The sequence below is a fragment of the Sinocyclocheilus anshuiensis genome, unplaced genomic scaffold, assembly GCF_001515605.1.
Source record: "Sinocyclocheilus anshuiensis isolate Anshui unplaced genomic scaffold, SAMN03320099.WGS_v1.1 scaffold256, whole genome shotgun sequence".
In the NCBI taxonomy this organism is placed as follows: domain Eukaryota; kingdom Metazoa; phylum Chordata; class Actinopteri; order Cypriniformes; family Cyprinidae; genus Sinocyclocheilus; species Sinocyclocheilus anshuiensis.
In genome coordinates this window covers 1,124,371-1,140,690 of record NW_015558587.1, presented here as the reverse complement: position 1 = coordinate 1,140,690, position 16,320 = coordinate 1,124,371, and the positions used below count along the sequence as shown (strand labels likewise).

General features: G+C 39.1%; 1 protein-coding gene across 2 annotated transcripts in view; it reads left to right on the top strand.

Moving 5' to 3' along the window:
* LOC107679911 (ubiquitin carboxyl-terminal hydrolase 10-like) overlaps window positions 1-16,320 on the top strand; it is a 34,250-nt gene that overhangs the window by 7,428 nt on the left and 10,502 nt on the right. Inside the window, exons 2-11 of one of the 2 annotated variants that reach the window (XM_016475635.1) lie at window positions 5,743-5,811; window positions 6,657-6,702; window positions 7,070-7,129; window positions 8,002-9,210; window positions 12,406-12,497; window positions 12,613-12,722; window positions 13,426-13,484; window positions 13,577-13,680; window positions 14,459-14,558; window positions 14,694-14,874. In XM_016475635.1, the coding sequence (XP_016331121.1) occupies window positions 5,743-5,811; window positions 6,657-6,702; window positions 7,070-7,129; window positions 8,002-9,210; window positions 12,406-12,497; window positions 12,613-12,722; window positions 13,426-13,484; window positions 13,577-13,680; window positions 14,459-14,558; window positions 14,694-14,874 (2,030 nt within the window). The remainder of the gene's footprint in view (window positions 1-5,742; window positions 5,812-6,656; window positions 6,703-7,069; window positions 7,130-8,001; window positions 9,211-12,405; window positions 12,498-12,612; window positions 12,723-13,425; window positions 13,485-13,576; window positions 13,681-14,458; window positions 14,559-14,693; window positions 14,875-16,320) is intronic. The other variant, XM_016475636.1, reaches the window with a different exon arrangement.

Genomic DNA, 16,320 nt, shown 5'->3' with positions numbered 1-16,320 from the left:
AATTACAATACTAACATTTATGAATGTTGATAAGAGTTCTTGCTTTTTCTCAACTTTTATTTTGGCGGAAACGCTCAGGAAGACCTCCATGCTTATTTTTGTTGACAACAGATTTATAAATGAGTTTCATTACGAATACGTATCACATTGTCACATGCCTTGTAAAAATTCATAAAATGTGACTGAGCAACTGACGACTGTATCAGTGCAGATTTTCCTCGCGCTTTGGAATTTGAACCCTGGCTAACGAGCAGATAACTCTGCGCTGGTTGCTATTTGATCGCGTCATATCATTGTTCGGTACAATTTATTCGGTCTTTTCGCTTATGCAGAGCTTTTTTTGCTATTTTCGGCCGAATAATTTCGGTTGCGGAACATTTGGTGCATCCCTAATCATATCTAATCACTGCAGTATTCCATAAACGAATAAAAAGTGTCCATTTTGATTTCATTGTGACACTTCCTCACTTGTGAGTATCACCCATGGCTCTTTCGCGGTCACGAATGTGTATGTGAGTGTTATCACCACAGCATGTTGAAATAATGCAGATGGCTAATTTGTGGTAATCCCCAGTCCAAATGAACAGCGATGGGGAGCTTAGTGCGGTACGTGCGGCACGCCTGTGGAAAAGGGGCAAAGAGACATTCTTTCTGTTGTGATTGTACTCGCCATACAGAGGCCATTGGATTACGGCTTGCTGTTTGTCCCTTGTGGTGCCGTTTCAGCAGTGTAGGTCGATGATTTGCAAACAGTTACATGTGCTTGAACTGCAGTTTCTTTTTTTCTTGCTCTCCCTTTTCATGCAGCTAGTGGTGGATGCGAAGGGGTATTATGTGCATGCTTGCAGAGCCTGTTGAGTTTTTCATCTTTGACACTTTCAGTTCACCTGAAGACTGGCATGAACAGGAAGGTACTGAGATGTAAACTTTTAAAAATTATTTCATTGTTCCTTAATGGTCAGTGTAGTGATTAGTCTTAACTAAATTCAGGAGTCTTTCAGTTAGTTATGCTGTTAGTGCTTAAGGCAGTTATTGCCTTCACAGAGAAAGCAGGTTATCTGCAGGATGGTCTAACCTTTATAGGACCAGATGCCATATATTAAGATGAGTATTCCCAAGACAGCCAAAGGCTGTAGGCCTGCAACCAGTAGCTAGCCTTGGTTAAGAAAACCCTTCGGAATAATGACCCAAGGTAGGGGTGGGCGATATGGCAAAAATATATCACGATTTTTTTTTTTTGAAATATCACGATCTTTGTCATGTTGGTTTTACTATTTTGTCTGAGCAGTACAGCCAAACTAATTTCCCTATTATAAAGACAAAGCCTTTCAAGGTAACAAAATGTAAAAAAGAATGGTGGATATTTAGGCCAATGTGGGCGAAGATAAAAATCTGTCATTATTTTATCTTAAAAAATAAGAACAAAGATACACATTGCAAATACACAATATACAAATAAAACAAACAGTGCTTTATTTTTCAGGTACAATAGGTGTATTTAGCAGGAGCATTCAAAAAAAATTGAATGAACCGATACAAAAAAAAAACACTATATAGACTCTTTTTCTGTTAGTAAACATTGTGATAATTTTCTGTGAGCGGAGCTTAGGAGGAGGCAGACAGATTCCCCTGACCGCTTCACTAATGCTAGCTATGAAGTTTGTTAGCTTGTTGTTTAAACAATAACTGGAGAAAATCTGATTTTACCTCCATATATAAGGGCACTCGCTGCCCAGGGCCATGCTTGTTATTTAAATAAGTTAACTTAAAAGACAAATCCAGATTGCCTGACCCCCGCACACACTCACTCAATGGATGGACGATCTGACAGGATTAGCTCCGTTTGAGTGACTCACATCTATAGAAAAATCTAACGTGTATAGTAAAGAGAAACTCGCCTGTGTCTATTTAGTCATGAAGATGTGCATATTTTTCAATTCCAGCAGGAAACTTTTTACAGCTACATGAGTGATCTGGACCAATATACAAAAAAAAGTTAAACATTCAATGTGATGGATATATTATTTAAAGATTTATGTATCATGTAATGGCCAAATAGTTATTTTAAAGTATATAGGCCTACCTCCTGTAAATTATGTAAGTTTACAGTGACTTTAAAGTACCTTTACATTACTTTACATAGAGTACATTTAAAGTGAGATGTGAATATTTTCTAGAAATAAAAATTCCAGAAACTATTTTTGAACTTTCTGTATTTGATTATTCTTTCTTACCAAGTTCTTAAAAATTCCAGCCACAATCACAACATTACAATTACAGATGATTAAGCATATAAATCGTCAGACTGTTTTGTGCACACAAAGACATTATTTCATACACGACATAGTCGTGAGGTGCATAACAAATCTTTAGACACGTAACACAAACCATAATCCATAACAACAAAAGACAATACTTTATTTAACCTTTTCTGATAAGAAGTGTGCGCTGCAAACGCGAGCATTTTTGACGATCGTTTCTGTCCAGTCCACTCGTTTTATCGCATTTAACCACAGGTGTCGTCAATTTTTGTCTGGCAGTGGCAGCAGGTATGCGATAACATTTCGAATTGTAGCCTGTACTACGTCGATTCTGGCACCCAACATCACAACAAGATGATATTTTAAGCTCCTTATGTAGCCGAATCTGTGCTGGTTTGAATTGGTTGCCTCCAGTTTTCCCTTTGTTTTGCTTCCAGCTAGCGCTGTGACGTAATTGTGACTTCAGCACAAAAAGGGTCTATAGATTGATTCCTCTTTAAGCAACCGTTAAAGTTTTTCAGTCAAGAGTAGTGAGTGATTTTTCTCTTTTTGTTTTGTTGTTTTATTAACATTAAAGGAATAGTTCACCCAAAAATAAAAATGCTGTCATCTGTCTGTCAATTCTGTCATTTTTGGTGCTCGCGCTTCAGGTGTATGGGCTCAGAAAAAGCGCACGTCAGACCAGCACGCGAATGAAGTGTTTTACCGGCAAGGCTTTAAAGCAAATGCAAATAATGTACTTTTGTGACTGCGAATAAGTGCAGTGTCCAGTGAGTGTAACTACCGCTGCGTTAACACTGATGTGAATGCAGTATTTGGCGTTGTACAGTAGGCTATCTTGAGATGGAGGCGCCAGAACTGTAACTGATAGAATGTGCGCTGTAGCACGATACTACGATATTTTTTCAAAAGCAGATTGTGGAGACATTTTAATCGTCTACGATCAAAAATCGCCATATCGCACACCCCTACTTCAAGGGGGTTTCTGAAATGAACTGAACTCTAGAACTGCAACTAACATCATTTTGATAATCATGCAGTCTGCACAGTATGTGGTAATACCAGTTATGAGGGGGGATTCTAGGACATTTTATACCATTTAAAGTAGTGCTGTGTTCGATACATCGATATGACAATGTATAGTCACAGAGATTTGGCGATACGTGTATCAATACAGTTGGCCCTGTATCGATATTGTGGCACGTGTGCAGCAGTGGACCGCGCTTAATTTAAATACAAGAGTAGAAAAGTGCGAGGTTTGTAAAAAAATAATGAATAAGGTTTAATCTGGCCGCAGAGGAACACAACTGGGTTGCCTGAAAGAGACGTAATCCCTGAAACAGAGCTTCCCACTTGCGCAATACGGAAATATCTGCTAACTGTGCTACTTATATTTGTCAACCTGGCAACCATGTGCCACTCTCTCCACTGTGGATAAACGTGCTCGCGTTCTGAAAACACCGGTTAGCTTGCAGTTTAGCGATCTCCACTTCAATATTCTATTCTCAGAAAAGTGTAATTCATCAAGTGTTCATTTATGAGAGGGAGAGAGAGAGAGGCTGTGTATGAATGAATTACCACCGTTTTGCCGCGTTTCTCTATTAACAGTGAAGCTGTGGCTTTAATTCCTTTAGAAACAATGATGTTACCAGCTCCTTGTTGAGAAAGATAATGTAGCTCTTGAGCGATTAATCTATTTAGTTGATAAAATTGCGGGGCAGCGCTAAAAAGTTTGTTCCTGAATGTCTGAGTGCGGCCGCAACATGATCTGTGTGAGTGACTGAGCGTGTATGTGAGTTAGATACAGAAGACAGCGCATTAGTTTAGAACTCTTCTAATATTTTATTTATTTATTTATTTTTAAACGTAGAGTGTGTTAATTTGTGCAATGATAACCTACCAGCAATGTAAATATGATTTTTTTTTTTATATATTAGAATGAGTACATTACAAATAGGGCTGTGCGATTAATCAAAATCGCATCGCAATCGCGATTTGAGACGTTGCGGTTTGCTAATCGCAAAGCCTGCGACGTGGACGCGATATTACTCTGTTCCAGAGCATATGCATGACTGCCAGCCTTGAGTGGCAGCCTTACTAACCAATAGAGTGAGCGCACCTCCGTTCTCCCCAATCAGCACTGCTCTAGCCAACTGCGTAAACGCCCACCATTAAAAAAAACCAAAAAAACGGGAGAGTGTGAGATTATGGCGTCTACAGGGTCAGATCAATAGTTAGGCAAATTAATACCTACCTTGTGTCAGGTTAAAGTTAAATTTCAAATGCATCTTGAGACCCCTATATTTTGATCAGTTCTGTTTTGCTGTCTAGCTGCTTTTATGTGAACGTACACTTAGAAACGTGATTGGCCTAATCTTGCTTTAATGATTACTTGTTTAGTGTATTAAAAAAAAAAAAAAAATTTTAGAATTTGTTTTTGCACATTCCTAGTTTTCCCATTCTTCTGCTTCAAATGTGGCATGCATCATTTGAGTTAAAATGGTCTAATGTCTCATGAAAATGTGATTGAACAATAAAAATCTTTGTTTTTATTTGGAGCATTACATTTTGCAACTTTTAAAATTACTGTCAAGGTTATAATGTCATGTGTTTTCTCATCTGACCAGTATCGCACATCAGGAGAGAAGACTTGCTATTGCGAAAAGCTAGCATGACTAATATGCGATTGAAGCTGTGGGATTTGGAGGTCAGGAGACTGGCAGTAATTAGTGTTGATAACAGATAGCATCTTGACCCATTGGTAGCATGGGTAAATATATTGACGGGATAAAAGATCCACATATTCTACTGCTTTTCACTTCCTATTGTGCATGCATTGTGTATATATAACACAGTTAATGAATTTGCACATATTTGATGCATCTTTTGATGTCAATTAAACTTCTCTGACTTGTTCTGTTGTAAACCACACTTTCAATTCGTCTGGAGTACTTGTTTAGTCTAAGGAATTAAAGTCAGATCACAGGTTGTGGCAGGTCAGCACACTAAAAATCTATCAATGTAAAAACCTTCACAATATATTCAGTAATGTTTAAATGTCTGTGCTCAAACAATGTTACACATTGGCCAAAGTGAGTGCTTGAAGTGTCTCTCTCTGCCATTGCTTTGCTCTGTAAAGTGGGACATGAGGGAGCCATATTGCCATGCTGCATGACTCATCAGTTTCCAACTTGCTCTTTACTTTCACCCAACCTGATGTTGCAATCATGCGGTAATGATGGCTGCCATGTCCTCGCATACCCTCATGCACAGTGCGTTAGTTGTGTTTTAATAAATAAGTGGGCTGAATTTAATAATGGACTCATTGTGGTGCTGACTGATGCTAGAAAGTCCACCTCAGTGTTATAGTGTGCCATAATTTTAGTAAATGATTGTTTGCAATTAACATGAATTTAAAATACCTAACTATCATTAAGTGACACCTAACATTATGTGCTTCTGTTTGATTTTTTTTTCACAGTACATCTTTGGGGAGTTCAGCCCAGACGAGTTCAATCAGTTCTTTGTGACTCCCCGCTGTTACGTTGAGGTAAAATATACATATATATCACATACATTAATTCATCCTAAGCACGCATTAAATGTTAAAGGCTGTCCATTAAAAGGCTGTCCAAAGTATTCTTTAAGCTTTTTAGAAGTAATTACATTTACTGTATTGTCATTTATAATTTCCTTTATTCTCAAAATAATTCTGTTACCATAAAGATATTGTGATAAGGTAGAGCTTGTTTTTGTAAGTTTCAAATATGTAAAATAACAATGTATTTTGTAATTTCCACTTTTCCCATTCTCGTGTGCAACAGTTAAGCACAAAATTAAAGTTCACTTACAAAATATAGTATTTGCCATTTTCTACCCTAGTTTCAGTGTTGAATTTGTTTCATTCCAAATTAAATGTAAATTAAATGTGCAAGTGTTGGATCGTCTGAAACTGAATGTATTAACACTGTTTTCAATGTCAGTTAAAAATTTAACATTACAGCTAGTGTAGGAAATGGTACATGTAAGTTTACTTTAAATCTTGCTCCAATTTGTTACACAAGGTATGTTACTTTGACTTCAAATACAGATACATTTCCATTTTGCATGTTACATTGCCGATGTTATGCCACCGTACTCTCCATCCACCTTTTCCTTCCTTCTGTACAAAAAAAACACAAGTCATTGTTATTTAGCACACTACATCCTCCGTCTATTTTGATTGCGAATTAAACTCCAGCCTTCCACTCCAAAGTACGCTATAAAAAAATTGTGCCTGTGTTTAGTTCAGATAACATGCATTTAAATTTGTAGGTTATAAAGGTTTGTTTGTGTGTATGTACACCTTTTATTGACTTGATGTGACTGAGTCATCTCATGTAAATTTCTTATCAGCTTCCCCCCTTCAATGATAAAGTCTCCTGCGTCAGCCATTCCTCAGGTAAGATCAAAGCCTCACTTTAAATGTTGCTACAAGTACTGATTTAGAAATAAAGATATGAGTTATAGATTACAAGATACTTAACCACAATTACTGTCACATAAGCACACACAATGGTTTTCATGTATTATGCGTTAACCATAGCTTACATCTTCACACATGGAAAACATATTTTATAATATTCATCTGTCCTGTTCACATCCTAATCTTTAATTGATAGAATGGTCTTCATTCATCACTGAGTTGAATATAAACCTCCTTAGGCTACATGCCCATCTCTGTAGTTCTAATAATCTTTCCCAGGACAGTATCATATTGCCCTCTCAGGTAGTTGTGACCTTCACCCTCATCTGTATCAATTATTTAGGAGGTTACTGCACTCCTGCTGTGCCTTACATAACGGAATCATTGAGACGGCAGGTTTGCGGTGAGTTTTCGGTCCACTACACAGTGCCTTACTCCTCTGTTTTTGTTGCAGAACTCAACACTCAGGTTTTAAACACTGACAGCTTTCTAAACCTTCCCCTTTATCAACCTTAAACCCTTACTTCTTATTCTTGCCTGTCCATTTAATCTTTGGAGCTTTGCATGCCTAGGCGCCAGGCCTCTGTCTGGCACATATACGCATCTACCTGCAGTGCTTGGAGTTGACGGGAGGCTTTTGACATTTGTATTTGTTACTTTTCTGGAAACTCTCTTCCAAAAGCCATCGCATCTCGAGAGTGGACTAAGAATATGACTTCAAGGACCGTCTTTCAGGACCTCTAACTCCACCTGAAAATGTGAAATGTCTTGACAGTCCACAACCTGCTTATGAGTCCGTCCTTCATGCTTTCCTAAAATAAAACCTCTAAAATGAATACTAACAGAGGATGTGGTCTTATCTATTCATTTATCCATTGCTTGGGATCTTGTTCCCATGATGACTTCTGATTGCTTTGATTTCGCTGATTACTGGCTACTTTTAAGACTCAAAGTCGTACAGTAATTGTGACTAACGCTGTTTCATTCACTTTAAACTATCTTTCACTGCTTAGTCTGCACAGTTCAGTACCACAACCTCTTTATATGTATCCAATCAGATTTGTTGTATTTAATTATTAACTACATGGTTTGTTGTGAATACAATTTTGTTCATATGTTTAGCCTTTAGTATAGCTTATTGAATAATCGAGTTAAGAATTGTAACTAAAAACCTGAAGTATCTAATTTAAAATTGAGAACTTCCATGTAGAAATGCCAGTTTTGCTGAGCCTTTTTACATGTATGTCAGTCTAACTGAAATGTTTTGATCTACAGGAGAGGACTACCAGCATATTGAGTTTGGCGTGGATGAGGTAATGAATGCGGAGCCTGTGGCAGTGAAAGACTCGCTGTACAAAGTCTCCAGCACTCTTAATCCTCAGGCCCCTGAGTTCATCTTAGGCTGCCAACCATCTCAGAAGGCCCTTCCCACAGCCACGCGGGTTGCTGATATCCCAGATGGCGCTGACTTCGACTCCCTATGCTGCGGCCACTCCGAGACCTCAGTCCTGGGCAGCCACCAGGCCTGCTCGGACATGGATGGGGTTTCAGGCAGCTTAGGACAACGTAAGAAAAAGAAAAAACGGCCGCCGGGATACTATAATTACCTGGAGGGTTCCAACAGCAACAGCACCGGTGTGGCCACAGATGGAGTCGGGGGCTCAGGCCTGGTTAACGGACATACTCCAAATGCTCCACTCATGGGTTCAGAGGACATGGTAGGGGACGTGTTGTCTGGGGCTGAGCCCATTCCCCCATATTCTGGAACATCCAGCACATCCACACCCCAAACCGCCCCTCTTTCCCATCAGAGGACTTGTGAAAGCCCTGACAATTCGACATTGGACTTGACGAGCGGAGCTGCCTCTTTGTCAGACAGAAATGGTGCAGCTTCTTTGTCTACTTCATCTTCGTCCTCTCAGAGCAGCGGGGTGGCACAGAGTGCCAGGACTGCAGAGCAACATGCAGAACCCCCAGCTCTAGAGAGTCCAGTACTCCTGGGTAACGGAGGGCACAGCTCCTCTCCTCCATCTCCTCTTCCCCCTGCTGCTGCTGTGGCCACCCCCACAACCACAATTCCTGCTACTACTGATGAGAGGGAGGCCGAGGGCTCGGGGGAAGCTAATGGGCTGCCAGAGACTGCCTCGGCTGCTGGAGCTGCAGACGGACTCCGAGACCCGTCTGAAACGGGCGAAGTGCAGTCAGCTTCCTCTGTAACCCCTCTTTCCTTAGACTCTGAAGTTCAGCCAGTAGTCTCGCCCAGTCCTCCTGCAGCACCTGTGACCAACCCCCCGAAATCCTGGGCCAGCCTCTTCCACAACTCCAAGCCTCTGCCTGGAGGTCCTCAGGCTTACGTTGAGGTGAAGAGCGTGCCTGCTGTCGTCGCGTTCCCTCCGGCTGCCTCGGAGTTGCCTGAAAAGGCCAATGAGGTGCGCGAGGGCCCCATCCCCATGTCTGAAGACCCTGTGGCCCCGAAATTGGCAGGTAAAATGTGACATGACAGTGTTCGAGGTTTTGAGTCCAGACCGCAAAGAATGTTGTATTGCACATAACATCTGTATACAAATTGTCATTTACTCACCCTCTTGTTTTTCCAAATCTATCAGACTTTGGTTAGTCTTCAACCCAGAAACGATGTATTTAGTAATCTTAAAAAATTCTATCCCTTTATTGAAAGCCAGTTCCACTAAAACTTTTATGCTTTAAAAGTTTGTAAAGACCTACTTAAAATAATCCATGCGATAAACGGATTTAATTTAGGCATTTATTCACAAACTTTGATCATTGCACATACATGGAGCATATAAAATGTGGTAAACAGAAGTTCTCATGCAAGCACATTTGAGATTATTTAATGTGTTCTATGTATGTTGATCAGTTTATATTCATCTAAATTCTGTTCATATATAGTGATCATGTCTCTTTAGAAGACCTGGATTAAACTGCTTGATTCATATGGATTACGTTTACGTTGGTTTTATCAACTTTTTCATGCGTCAGTTTTGGGTCAACAGACTTTAAATAGAGGGATAAATATTTCTTAGATTTCATTAAATATCTAGGTATCTTCATTTATATACCTTGGATATCTTTATTTCTATTTTGAAGATATGGATTCTTATGGATTTGGAGCAAAATGATGGTGAGTAATGATGACAATTTAAATTTATGGGGTGAACTATCCCTTTGTGTTTTTGTCATTGTTTTACAAGGTTCACATGATCAAGGCCCCAGCCTATATTCAGATGACAAATCTTGGTTTGGGTAGAAATTTCCTATTTATTAACAATCTAAACTGTCAGTGAACTAACATGTTAGCTTATTTAGAAATTAAATGTTCAGTGTTGATCTTTTTAAATGGACTCGCATCTTAAATTTCTGAAAAGCTTGCTCTCTTTGCACCAAACCATGTGCCATTCTGTTATTTATATCTGCCTTTGAAGAATCTTCACACAGCACTTTTGCCTACAATGACTGTTTATTGTGACTGCATCTGTCAAGCTAAAGAGAAAAAAAAACATGAAAGTGGTATATTCATCTCGTGTGCTGTATTCCACATGAATTCGGACATTACTATTTTCATATACTGTTTTTCACCTACTATATATTAGGGAAGTATGTACTTTTGGATGCAGCCAGTGATCTCTTGCTATATAGAAGGAAGCTGAGTAAATGTTCCTTAGATTTACATTTTGTATTTCAGAAAAGGAAATGACAGCATGTGGGTTTGGAAAGAAATGAAGATGAGTAAATAATAGCAGAAAGTTAATTTGTTGAAACTATTCCATTTGATTCTCTGTGATTCATGTTTCTGTCCACAAGATGGCAGCAGCATGTTTTGCTGATTTGCTGGTGGCACCCATAAGCCCTCTTTGTGGGTCATAAACATTTCAGACAGGTTATTAGGACCTATTTGCTCATAATTCTTTTAAAAACCACATTTCCTCATCCTGTTGCTCAAACTAATCATGACAGATCTTGAGAAAAGGCCCACCCAGGTGCTGTTTACCCATCATATTTCCAACATTAATGCTCAGAAGGAGAATTAATGGGAATCCCAGTCTGTCTCCATCTGAAGTACAAACGCAGGGTGGTTTCTCATCCAGAGCTTGGCTGCTGATTTGCTACAATGGCTACTTCTCATTTAACAACTGTGACCTGATTTCATGACCTTGGAACCAATCACAGGGACTCTCCACTGCATTAAATCCTTTGGGTTTCCCCTGTTGTTCCTCAAATATGAGAATTCTTGCGCTAAAACGACTGCCTGGTGTATTATGTAGACTTGTCGTATTATGATTGGAGGCATTCTGTTGATCTTAGCACTGGCTTATGTGGCACTCGAACATTCTAGACTCTTCTCCTGGGTAAATACATGTTCTGTTGCATAACAGGAAGAGCGTCTGCTTGATTGATGGCATTTATATGACTGTATTTCAGATGTGATTTTCTTCAAGGCTGCTAATGGAGATGGGATTTATGATCTTGTGAATCCGTTTTTATTATTCATACATTCTTGTGCAAAAAAAGGTGATTCTGAAACGAGTGTCTTTCCGTCAGCATTCCTTTTGTCATTCGTTAATCTCTTTTGATGTAAGACACTTGGACAGGCACTAAGTGGAGAGGAATCTCAGCTCTTGTCCTGACCATTGGCTGCCCTTGTATGTTAGTTTTAGTTTTCAGAGTAAATCTACAGAGTGCCATTATGCTTTTCTTTTCTTTTCTTTTTTTTTTAGGCTCTCCAATTGGATTTCTGCTCTAGCTGCTGTTTTGAGTTAGTCGTGAATGTGATGTGACTTGGTTTAAATCTATCCTGCCACAGTCACACAAAGCTGCAAGCTTATAAAGTAAAGGAACATTTAGATTTACATGACCATTGCTGACTGTGTTTACTACTGTAACTTCAAAATCATGTGATCACAACTGACCCCATTTACTTTCGCGTATTTGTGGTGTTATATGCAGTTCATCATTATGAATTAAATCACTTTCTTTTTTTTCTGATGTCACTTAGGCCACACAGGCTGTTGGCCATTGTTAACCAGTAGCCAAATAGCTACTATTTTATTTTTTATTTATTTATTTTTTTTAACCTTCCAGTCAATTCCCTTTTTTTTTTTTATATATATCTTGCTTCAGTCATTGTCACAAGTAAAATGGATTGTTATTTGAGCATCCAAACCAGCTTGTTGTAGAAACATTAACGTGTTTTAACCGGTGGAAGATAAAGGGATTGCTGTTTTCAGTTCTGCTATGCATGTCACTTTAATTCTATTCCAATATTGATAAATTCAAATTTCCACGTTACCATGGGAGCTGTACCATTATTTCAGTCTCCCTTCCTAGGCGTGGTACAAAATTCTCCTCATTTTTGCCACAATTAGCTTCATGTGCATTAGTCACATGTTGCAAGGTTAGAGTGATGGACATCACATCTTTTATTCTTACTCTTCAGATTGACAAGTGTGTCTAGGTTTGTGTCTTTAGACTGTGTATCTAGTTAAATGTTGCTTTTGAATAGAAAAACATCATGTAAACGCCCCCCAAAGAAACACTGACTCGTACAAGGCTTCCTAAAGACAGGCAACCCCCCTATTACTTCATCTTGAAAATATGTAGTTTTGTACATCTCTAGTATTTCATCCACAAACATGAATCATTTTTTTTCCCATTTGTCAGAATTAATCGAGACTGTGAAGTTGATACACAAACCGGTGTCTTTGCAACCAAGAGGACTGATTAACAAGGGAAACTGGTGCTATATCAATGCTGTATCCTTTTTCTTTGCCTCAGTTCTTCCAGTCTTACTGATGTTGCTTAAGCAATACTGAATTGATCAAGCTGTCTTGTCCTGTTTATTTATTTTTCCTTGACACTGAGCTTTAGACCCTGCAGGCCCTGATTGCATGTCCCCCCATGTATCATCTGATGAAGTCTATTCCCCTTTTCACTGAGATTCAGAGACCCTGCACATCCACACCCATGATGGATAACTTGTAAGTTTTAGGCTACTTGGCTGCCCTAATTAAGTAATAATTATTTCTGTTATTACACAATGTGTTGTGGACTGGATGTGGAATAAGTCAGAACTTGATATCCATTCTGTGTGTTTACTAGCTTAAAAACGACATTAGACCAAAGTTAGAAATAAGCACAAGTAATCGGTTTTGAAGTTAGGTCTTTTCTATAATGCAGGATTGTCATATGCCACCACATCCACAGCATACGTTGGTTTCAAACTTCATTGAACCGGAAATTCTCCATTCAGAATAAAACATTACAGGTTTTGAGTGTTGTTTTTAACGAGTGAAATATGAATTGAAGCATCTGTTTATACACTGATACCAGATGTATCATTCATAATAAATGAACAGTCTTATCTTTTAGTTTGCCTCCAAGTTTCAGATTAAGATGGAAATATGAAATATGTGAACTATTCTGATTGACTTCAATTAATCAACACAAGTTTTTGCAAAACACAGCAAATGCACGTCAAAAAAAGGAAAATTTTCTTGGACCAAGTGCACTTTTTAGTGCTTTCTGCCTACTACTCTAATAAATTACTAATTGTTGTACTGCTTTTAGGCAATTAGGCACCAAAGACTTGGGCTGTTTCGTGCCATTTTCTGCATGCAATGAAATTAGAGAATAACTTTTTATTTGTTTCTAGTATGTTGACCATATTCTTTTGTCTTGTAGTGTTCGGCTTGTGAATGAGTTCAGCAATATGCCTGTCCCTTCCAAGGCTAAACAGCAAGGTAATGTCTTTTCAGTGTTTGAGTAAATCTTTTTACTCCCTGCTCTGTATTTATAGATGATATTATTCTTTTTTTTTTCTTTTTTTTTGTAGCTGCTGGAGAAAAAATAATGAAAGATCTTCGAGTGGGTGCTCCTTTTGAACCCACACACATCTATAAACTCCTCACCCTCATCAAATCAAGCCTTTCTGAGAAGGTAAGCATTATGAAGAATGGGCTGTTTTTAATAAAGCCCATTAATAGTGGGGCTTGCTTAAGTCTCGTTCTTTGAGGGTGCCCAGTGGTACAGATTTCGAATGTCTCCTTTAACCTAAGAAAACTACAACTACTACAAATCTAGTTCATGTCATTTTTGGTAGTAATCACCACCAACCATTTACTAGTTGGTCACCTCTCAACAAAGTCATAATGATAGACACTCGTGCTTGACACATCCAAGGACAAGACCTTCCTGTTCAGTTTCTTTTCGTATCTGTCTGCACATTCACTAACATTGAGGAATGAGTGTCTTACTGAGTCAGAAAGCTCTAATGAACAAGATCAAAACTGAAAGATAAAGTCCTCCGTTAATGAGTGGAATCTTTGGATACACATAGGAAATACTACCTTTGCAGACAGTATAGAGAAGACAGATGGCATCAGGGCACAGCCGAATTGGACACTCCTTTGGATATGATTTCCCACAATCCTACATGTGCCATTTGGCAGTTGATTGGAAAGAACGGCAAATTTATTCTTGTTCCATATGCATTGCAGTTATTGAGTTAAATTATAATGTGGTTCTCATTAGTCATTAGGCTTTATGGTGCCTTGGAAGCCGCTGCTTTCTGAAAGTAGTACCTTCATTCAAAAGCTTAGTCATTGTCTGACTGGTAACTGTTTTTTGTTTGGAACAAAGTCAAAGAGTGTGGTGTGGTGGATGAGTAAAGTCTGGCACTGTTAGCATGCGTTAACGATCTCTGTTTTTCTCTCAGGGTCGCCAGGAGGATGCAGAGGAGTACCTTGGTTTCATTTTAAATGGACTGCATGAGGAAATGCTGGCACTGAAGAAGCTTATCTCTCCACAGGAAGAGAGTACGTTCCCTTCTTATTTCAGCATTAATTTGCAAGGGAAATCAGGCACTTGACTGGAGTCCTGTCCACTCTAGATAATACTCTATTTCTGACTGCTTCATATTAACTAAATAGTCTCTTTCTGCCTCTGAGCAGAAGCCCCCACACCAAATGGTCCTGAATCTCAGCCTGGAGTGGAGGAAGGCCCTGCTGAGAAGGAGGAAGAAGGCAGCGATGATGAATGGGAACAGGTCGGGCCCAGAAACAAAACCTCCATCACCCGGCAGGCAGATTTCATCCGCACTCCCATCACAGACATATTTGGTGGCCACATCAGGTAGGCCTTGAGTGCACATTTCCACGTCAGCTATTGTCCAACTGGTACTTTGTGTATCTATAGTGTAGAAGTGTTTACAACTTCAAAAGCGCTATCTGGTCTTAAAGGGGTCATATGACATTGCTAAAAAGAACATTATTTTGTGTATTTGGTGTAATGCAATGCTTATGCGGTTTAAGGTTAAAAAAACACATTATTTTCCACATACTGTACATTATTGTTTCTCCTCTATGCCCTGCCTTTCTGAAACGCGTCGATTTTTACAACGCTCATCGGTCTGAAGAGCAAGGTGTGCTCTGATTGGCCAGCTATCCAGTGCATTGTGATTGGCCGAATACCTCAAGCGTGTGACGGAAATGTTATGCCCCATACTGTGATGCCGTGTGTGCGACGAGCGCCGGTGATGCGCGACGAGACAAAACCAGTAAAACCCATTATAAAAGAGGCATTTGTTGCATCCATTTATGCACCAAGAGCTTGTAACACTCCAAAGAGAAAGGAAAAATTTAAATCACATCATATGACCCCTTTAAAGGCTTGAGAACCAATGCTGTAGAGTTGTGATCCTCATAACAGTGGCTTTATGAGACACCTGACCTCTTTGACGCATTAAACCACGGAGGTAGACAGATATGCAGCACTTCTGCAAGAAAAATAAACTTGTGGAAAAGAAAAGCCATTGGAACCAGGAATGGGTTTGGCCTTTTCATTGGCACCCACTGCACACTGTGGTATGACACAAGAACTGGGTGAGTGTGGTGCCATCTTCAGCCCATCCTGCTGTCCTGATGCTCCTCCAAGCTGTGTGGCTACAGCCATTACAAACAATTCACTGCAGAATAACAAACCCTGTGGCTCACCACCACCGCCCAGCTAACTTAGGTGGCTGCAGAAATGCAGACGCCTGAATGTGTGGGGGCGTCAAGGCTTAAATGAAGCCTTTTCTCTATGCGTTTGGGGCTATGGTTTGGCTATGGTGTCTTTGGTTGACTGATGGAGAATTTAATTGCGTAGCTAAGTCTTTCTTTTGCTTTCCTGTAAGAAACATACAGTTTTTGGCTTTCAGATTCATAATGGCATACTATAATTTGATGGACTGTGATGGTTTTAAGTCCTCTAGGGCTTATTACTTTTTGTTTAAAAAAAAAACATTTATTTTTTCAGTTGCTAAGTTTCCTTACAAACTTAGTTGCATACTTTCTTCATTTTACTAGAAGTTTGATTAATTTCTAGGGATGCACGATAATGTATTTTTGCTGATATCCGATATGCAGATGTTTTTCAACTGATTTTAGCCGATGCCCATATCGATATATTTCCTTTTGTTTGGAAACACCACCAAGTCTCTCCCGTGCAGAGATTATGAACAAAGAATTTTTTATTTTGGTTCGTTTTTAACAAAAACTTGCTTGTTAGAATGAAATAAATAGTTTTTTTTTTTTATTT